This window comes from Crocodylus siamensis, chromosome 1, assembly GCF_052110815.1.
Source record: "Crocodylus siamensis isolate JL-2025a chromosome 1, ASM5211081v1, whole genome shotgun sequence".
Classification (NCBI taxonomy): Eukaryota; Metazoa; Chordata; order Crocodylia; family Crocodylidae; genus Crocodylus; species Crocodylus siamensis.
The window spans coordinates 194,807-203,280 of NC_143395.1; the positions used below are offsets into that span (position 1 = coordinate 194,807).

The 8,474-nt window shown below is 55.2% G+C and overlaps 1 protein-coding gene across 1 annotated transcript; it reads left to right on the plus strand.

Annotated features, from left to right (window-relative positions):
• Positions 1–647: 647 nt before the first annotated feature.
• On the plus strand, positions 648–8,097 carry POMC (proopiomelanocortin). Its single transcript, XM_090031335.1, has 3 exons — positions 648–722; positions 4,183–4,337; positions 7,111–8,097. Exons 2-3 carry the CDS (start codon positions 4,206–4,208, stop codon positions 7,753–7,755), a joined length of 777 nt encoding a protein of 258 aa, XP_089887461.1. The 5' UTR covers positions 648–722; positions 4,183–4,205; the 3' UTR covers positions 7,756–8,097.
• The last annotated feature ends 377 nt before the right edge of the window (positions 8,098–8,474 follow it).

Sequence of the window (8,474 nt, forward strand, 5' to 3'; positions counted from 1 at the left end):
AATGTCCACCCCAGGTGGAGAGAAACTCATGTCTGCTAGTCGGAGACCCTCAGCAGTTAGGCAGATGCGCAAGGTAGGGGCAGGGTAACCCAGTCGGCACTGGGCACCTGGGTGACACTGTGATACCAAGTCCGGCCTTGCACCACAATGAGAATGGCTTGAAAAACACAGCCACGTGCCTTTTGTGTCCCCCACGCTCCAAATCCACAAAGAGCTGTAAAGCCTCATGGAGCAGGAAGCTGCCTGAGACCAGATCGAGACTGAGGTCACCGCCTGCCACGCAGGTGACAAACAGCGCCGGGAGAGATGCTTTTGTCCCTCTCTAATACCTGCCTTTCGATCTGCAACCTGGAAAGGCAATTAGCGGCAGGGACTGGAAATCTCGACCAGGCCGCACCTGAATTTCCTGTTTGCAGGGAGATGCTAATCTCACCCCATTTGCCACGGGGACACGTCCCAGCATCCTGGCTTGCTAATCCCTGTTGTGCTGCATACCTGTTCCCCGGTCCCCAGCTTCGCTGTCCTCCCCCAGCCCATCTCCCCTCCCTCCATCCCTTTATTGTTGCTTCAAAAGGTCTGTCCGGAAAGTTTCCTTGCGTGGTACACCCAGCGTGTGGTATAAAAAGGCGTGGGGCTGCAGCGAAGGCACAGACACTCACAGGGAGAGGGAGAGAGCGACACGCAGCAGGGAGAGAAGCCGACATCGCCCTGCCCTGCAAGAGGTAAGGACGAACTCCGGCTCTTCTTCCCCTCCGGTCCCTCAGCCCCCATCTGCTCTCTGCTCACTGCAGCACCCAGACAAGGCTGCCCTGTGCTACCCCGCACCGGTAAAGAATAAGGGGATTTTCTGTCGCTGTAACTCAGCGGAGATACCCAAGTCCAGGTGAGATTCACAGGCAGCGACTGCTCCTGGAGGCTAGCGAGTAACCGGAGGGGGGTTGGCTCTCGACAGCTTTCTCTTGCTTTGTCCACAGCACGTTGCAGGAAGCAACTTTGCTGAAAAGGCAGTCTTGATTGACTGTCTTGGCAGTCGAGCCAGGCTAGCACGAATAAGCCCTCCCCGAAGGGAAATAATTAGTATTGCCGCCACGCTATAATTCACTCATTTGCTAAGGTACGTTTCCAGCAGTCAGCTATTTGACTAGAAGAGGAAGCCAATAAAAGAAAATACTTTTCTCCCAACTTGAATATTTCATAAGTTCCTTCCTAGAGCCCGCATCTCTCCCCTCTTCCCCTTGCTCGTCTTTTGTGCTTTGCTGGATTGCGGACTAGATAGATTGCAAAGCCCTTTATCCACCGTTTCAAGACCTTTCGCATTTCCTTGCCGTCCTTAATAACATGATAGATAGCGACTGCTAAGTTTTATGCCACCTTAGGTTGGATCTGTTCTGGTCTCTAATAAATGCATCGCTCTGTCCTAACTGCAAATCGCTCTTCCTAAAGTCCTGTGCTGTCTAAACTGAGATGAGGATTATAATGCAGTGGTTCTCAATCTTTTTAGACTCCAGGGACCCCTCGGTAGATTCAAAGCACCCCTTGCGAGTCTGAGGATCCCTTCAGAAAATGCCAGCTCTGAGCTCTTGTCCATGTTTTGCCTGCAGAGAAAATATTAGAGCAATTCTTCTATTGCAAAAAACTGAGACTGACAACAGGCCAGAGCAGCTTTGGCCCTGTGGGTTCCCACTGGGAATCTCTGGGTGTATCTTGTGCGTCGCGTGTAGGTGTCGACACCCCTGACAGCGCTGATATTGTGCAGCGCCCCATGGCACCCTTAGCAGGAGCTCACAAAACCCTAAGGTGGGATTTCTCACCGGGAATCACTTTTTTAACAGTATTCACAGTAAGGTGTCAGTGATGTTAGTTTGCTGCAGTTGAGGACTAAATCAGAGTTATCCCAGTCCCCAAGTCCTTGCTGAGCCAAAACTCTCTGAATCAGTGAGCTATCACCATACAAATGAAATGGCACCGTATGCCAATTCTTTAAATCAGAGAATCATAAAAACGAGGGTTGAAGGGACCTCGGGAGGTCACATCTAGTCCAACCCCCTGCTCCAAGCAGGACCAGCCCCAGCTACATCATCCCAGCCAAGGCTTTGTCTACCCGGGGCTTCAACACCTCCAGGGATGGAGAGTCCACCTCCCCTCTGTGTGACCTGGTCCAGTGCTTCACCACCCTCCTAGCAAGGAAGTTTTCCCTAATACCCAACCTCAACTTCCCTTGCTGCAGCTTGAGCCCATTGCTCCTTGTCCTGTCATCTGCCCCCACTGAGACCAGCCCAGCTCCCTCCTCTTTGCAGCTCCCCGGCAAGGAGGTGACGGCTGCTATTCAGTCCCCCTCGGTCTTCTCTTCTCCAGACTAAATCAGCCCATTTCCCTCAGCCTCTCCTCACCAGTCCTGTCCCCCAGCCCCACAACCATTTCCATTGCCCTCCGCTGGACTCTCTCCAGTGTGACCACATCCTGTCTGCAGTGGGGGCCCACAGCTGGACACAGGACTCCAGAGGTGGCCGCCCCAGTGCAGAACAGAGGGGAAGGATCGCTGCCCTCGGTCTGCTGGCACCGCTCCCCCCAACGCAGCCCCGGATGCCGGTCGCCTTCCTGGCACCAAGGGGGCACTGCTGGCTCCTGCCCAGCTTCTTGCCCACTGTCACCCCCTTAATGAGATAAGTCATGGCAGAAGGTTAAGTCAGTGCTCCAGGTGTCATGAGAAGGTTGCAAAGGTCTTTTGTTTCCCCTCCTCCCCCCAAAAACTAACTTCCTCACAATTGTTGTGGGTTTTTTCTTAAGTTCTAGCAAAAAACCCAATCATTTCAACTTAGAATCAACCAATCCCACTACATGGTTTTATAGCACAGAAATGCCGTGGCGGTTGGGGGGATGGGTTTTTGGTTTGGGTTGGATGTGGTGGAGATGGCGGTTGTTTTATTTCTGACAAAGCCCTGGGAAATCTGGAGCCTCAACAGTGTCTGGGTTTCTTTCCCATTCAGTCAAAAAGACCCTTTTTTTTTCAGTTGAAAAACTAGACATTTCCAGGCCAAAAAAATGTTGGTTGGTCTCCAGCACAGCACGTCCCCAGCCCGAGTCCACCCCAGGAAGGAGGACGTGGAAGAGGGTACTTCCACTTCTAGTCTGCAGTATAGGAGCTTGTCCAGAAACCCTCAAGCCCCAAGGCATGAGTCCCACAGTATTTTCCACCCCTCTTTAGCTTGGCAGCTTTGAAAGCACCTCAGTGACTTAATGTCTTAAGTCTGTCTGCACTTGAAGCCCAAAGACGTGGCTGCTGCTTGAATGGGTTCCCTGCACCGGCTTTCAGCCCAGTACCCCTCGCCGCCCAGGTACGGAGGCACAGACTGGGGCAGCCCCAGAGACGTGGGCAGCCCACGCCGACGCGGCTCGACGGCTAGCAGTGCCCGTGCTAGCACCACAGCTCCCTTGGCTGTGCACACGTGAGCTGCAGTGATACTGCTGCCCTGCAGCGTAGATGCGCCGCGGCACAGGTCTCTTTAATAACACCCTCCCCACATAGCCACGCACAACAGGAGGGGCACGCTGCTTTTCGCAGCTCACAGGGAGGACCTGACCTACACACACATCATCTGCACACATACAGATTCCTCTCCGGAGCCCAGAGACCCAGCTGAACTCCTTCCACCTCTTGCCAAAAGCCATTCTTGGTAAAGGGGGGTGGGATCTTTCTTGGGATTTTGTTCCCCATGATTCAACTCCCTTACAAAAGATGTGAGCTCCCAAACCCAGGCCAGGTCTGCATGTCAGCACTGCTTTAATGAAGTGACCTATGGAGTATTTCACACCAGTTCACACCAGAAAACTTTTAACTGGTCCAAGCTCTGGCGGCAGTGCGGTCAGGCAACCCCAGCAGGATGCCTCGGTTATTTTTCCATGATTTAAAAGGGAACAGGGTGGGAGCGAGGTATCGAAGGGCTGAATGGGAAGAGGAATTGTGGATGCCCATGCTGCCCCCATCAGATGTTGTCTTACAAGCAGGCATGAGCTGCGGTGAGTGGGCTGGGAGCCTCGCAGCTCTCCCGGCAGTGGGTGGGGAGCAGGAGCCGCATTTTGAAGTACAAATCCAGGTCCAAACTGGGAACCCTCCACTCCTTTCAGGTGTAGGGCATTCATTGCCAGCTGGGCCCACGTCACACCTCTACCCTGTGTCCTCAGGACCCCACGCTGAGACCCTAAAGATGCTGCGACCCGCATGGGCCCCGCTCCTGGCAGTCCTGGGCGTGCTGCTACTTCACTCGGCCGGGGGAGTCAACAGCCAGTGCTGGGAAAGCAGCAAGTGCAACGATCTCACCACAGAGACCGGCATCTTGGTGAGTGGGGAGAGAGCAAGGACGCTTCTTGTGCTGGGTCTGCATGCTGTCTTGGAAGGATGCGTGCATAGGTGATGCATGGGTGGGTCTCGGATTTTGGAAAGGGGGGCGCAGGTGCTGTGGTGCATCGTCACATACGACACAACACACATTTTTCTCTAGGCAAAAAGCAGCTGGATGCCTTACTAACATGCCGGTGGGGGCAGCACAGTGTTCTTCAGTTTAAGACTGAAGTAACATTATGGTTTTATTGGCATGCACGTTCATTTGCTCTGCGTCCCTTCTGTATATAACTCCCCGGAACAAACTAGTTAAAAATGATCGAAAGGTGCTGTTTCTTGAGTCCCGTTGTCATTAGAAATAAATCTACATTTCTTTTTCATTCATAAAATCTCGCCTGCTTAAGCATGTTGCCAGCGCGCCTTCACTGACAGGCATTTCCACACCTGAGCTGATGTTCGCCTGAGCTAATGTCGTTAACTAGAGTTAAAAACAGGGCTGCAGGGCTGTGAAATAGGAGCTACGTTATCAGCAGCAGTGAACAGACAGCAGAATTGCAGAAAAGAAGCTAGCTTGATTAGTGGAAACTCAAGCCCATTAAAAAAGAGGGGAGGGTTATTAACGCCTGTAGAGTTAAGTGTTTAGAAGAAGCAGGTAGATGACGACGAGCCAGGAAGCTGAGTGACTCCTTCAGTGCTGCTTGCCTGGAAATGCTGCTGTCACTGCCAGGGAGGTGGTTTTAAATCATGAGTGGAGCAGGAACCAAAGGGGGTACAACTGCATCACTGCACCACCCCCACCAGATCCACCCATGGATGGAGGGAGGGAGGGAGAGATGGATGAAAACGCCATCGGCATTTCCTCTAATAAATACGGTAACCTGTAAGCACTCCTTGCTGCTTCCCTAGGGGTTACCGTATTCACCAGCATGCTGCATGCACGCTTTTTTCAAAAATCAGCCCTCCAAAACTGAAGGGAGGGGTTGTCTCAAGCAAGGCAGCTGATTTCCACGCATCTATGCTGGCAAAGAAAGAGCAGAAGCAAAAAGACACTACGCTCCCAGGCACAGACTGACCCTAGGCAAATCTCTTTTTTCCTATATTCTGCCTTCCAAAAGCAAGACGTACGTCTTATCTGGGGGCAGGTGGCATGGGAGAATATACAGCACCTCTTTAAACTGCAACCATCAAAGGGGTACAAACATACCCGCTTGCAGTTCGAGAGGGGAACGGCCTTGTGAGGCAGGCGGACCGTCTCCCCCAGCTGAAGGCCAGGATTTCGTTCCCTCTTCCTGGAGCCTGGAGATCCACCTGAGATCAGGCTTGATCTCAGCTCAGATGTCCGGGGGGGGGGTAGCTCCAGGGTGGATGCAGCTCTCCCCTCTCCGAGGCACGGTGCCCGGCAGGTGCGGACCCACACCCTTGGCCCAGGAAGGCTGCAAGGACAGAGAGTCTTGTCGGCAGTCCTGCAATTCCAGCGTGATCTCTACCGTGGCTCGCTGCTGGGTCTTGAGGCGACTTCAGAGGGAGTAACGTGTCTCAAGAGGTGCAAGTCTGAGCCCTGTTGCTGACTTGCACCCCACCGCCCTGAGCCCCCCATCAGGCAACAGGCACCCGGTCATTCAGGCCGGGGCAGGTCCAAGATATGATGATGCCTCTATCCCTCCTTTGTTCCCTGCCAGCTACAGCAAGTGCCCTGCCAGCCCCAAATCCAGTGGGACGAGAGAGTGACCCACGCTGACTTACCCTGTAGCCTTAGGCAACTCCCTTATGCCAGCCTGGGTGCCACCAACAGGGCATACGCAGCCATTTCATTAATGATGCTGCCTCCGTGCCAGGCACCCCCGGCATCAGCAGTGCCCATGGGCAACAGTCTTGCCTGGGACAGGATGTCAGGATGACACGCGTGGCTGCTGGTGAAGCCCGTGAGCAAACAGCAGAACTAGGAAACACCGTCTTTGGTCTGGCCCTCGGCGTAAAGCCATTTCATCTGTTGGCTCCCAGCCCAGAGGAAGAAAGGATCAGTCACACCGCCTTCCCACGGGGTGAAGCTGGGGCTAATTTAGTGCAACCGAGCTTCCACTTAGCGTGGGACGGAGCAGACCCATGAAACAGTTACAGCAGACTCCGCTGAGCAGCAGGCCCTTCCCCACACGCTTTTTTAAACCGAGATGAGCGTTTCATCTGTCCACACCCTTTCTCTCGCTGGCCGAATGCTAGCGACTGCCCCAACCCCTCCGTCTGCCAGCGCCCCACGGCTTGCAGGCGGGCTCACTCAGACTGGAAGTCAAGAGGTTTGGGATTATTTCTCAGGGCTCCTGTTTCTCGAGGACCTGGAGTCTGCCCCATCTGTTAAACAGAAATAAAATGCCACCGGAGAGACTGAACGTGCCACATCCTGGGCTGGTGTAGGTCAGCATAGCTCAGTGAAGCCCGTAAGAGGGGCTTTTTCTCTGTGCCCGTAAGGGACAGGACTAGGAGCAACAGACTCAGGCTGCAGCAGAGGAGATTAAGGGTGGAGATTAAGAGGAGCTTTCTGACTTGGAGGGTGGTCCAGTGTTGGAGAAACTGTGGCATCTCCAGCCTGGGAAACGTGCAAGGGCAGACACTTGGTTGGGATGATTTAATCGGGATGCGCCTGCCTTGAGCAGAGGGATGGACCGGATGTCCTCGTGAGGTCCCTCCCAGCCCTGTTTTCCTATGATCCTGCAGTCCAAAGCCATGAGCCCTGTACGTCTGTGCCTAGCTAAAACCTCTCCTATTTCCTATGCCAGGACTGCATCAAAGCCTGCAAGCTGGACCTGACTGCCGAGTCCCCCATGTACCCGGGCAACGGCCACCTGCAGCCCTTGTCCGAAAACATCCGGAAGTACGTGATGAGCCACTTCCGCTGGAACAAGTTTGGCAGGAGGAACAGCAGCGGCAGCGTGGGGCACAAGAGAGAAGAGCTCCCCAGCCACCCCCTCCTCGGCCTCTTCCCCGGGGCCGCCCAGGGCCGAAAGGCGGAGGAGGACGAGGGAGCGGCCCAGGGAAGGCAGGAGAACAAGCGGTCCTACTCGATGGAGCACTTCCGGTGGGGCAAGCCCGTGGGAAGGAAGAGAAGACCCATCAAGGTCTACCCCAACGGCGTGGAGGAGGAGTCGGCCGAGAGCTACCCCATGGAGTTCAGGAGAGACCTCTCCGAGGAACTGGACTACCCGGAGCTCGACGGCGCCGAGAGCGAGGAGGCGGCCGTCTCGGACGAGGAGGGGGTGACGAAGAAGGACGGCGGGGCCTACAAGATGCGCCACTTCCGCTGGAACGCGCCGGCCCTGGACAAGCGGTACGGCGGCTTCATGACCTCGGAGCACAGCCAGACGCCTCTAGTGACTCTTTTTAAGAACGCCATCATCAAAAGCGCCTACAAGAAGGGCCAATAAAGGGGGCTGGGGATGGCGCGGGGCTGACCGGCCAATGGCCCCCCGAGGAGGTAGCTTCACGACCCCGCTGGCATGCGTTTCTCACTTAGATCCCATTAAAACAAAGTCACTTCTTCTGTCGTCGTTGTTCTACAAGCAGTCCCCGGTTAGGGAATGATGTCGCGCTCGTCTCCTCCGCTCGGCCTCTGTCCGACAGGCCGGCACCCCGGAAACGACCCCTTCGTACTGTACCGCAGAGAGGGGAGCAGTGCTTGGAGGAGGGGACATCTAGTTTGGGGGGGGGTGCTGCCCGATTAGTTTCCTATTCTCAGTGAGCTGTACAATACTGTAAATGATGGGTTCCACTAATTACAAGATGGTTTTTGCAAGCTAGCCCGGTGTCTGTGGCGTCTCTGTGGGGCACCAGCGGCTCTCGGCACACAGAGATCGAGACGGGATGGGGGGCTCTTGGACCCTGAATTGCATCAAGCCAAGGGGACCGGGTAGCCAGGCTCTCCCTCGCATCGGTGCTCGTGCATCACCTGGAGGTGCCAGGCCAGCTCCGTGCTCTGCTCGCCCGCCTCGGCCCTGATCCGTGGCACCGACCTGCTGTGGCCGCCCCAGGCATGGTGGCCGCAGCCTGCTGATATTGCACTGCCGATCTCTTGGTGCTCCTCGCTCGCCCATGCCACAGCACCCGCTCCCCTAGCCTGGGCCACAGCACCCTCGGCGCACGCAGT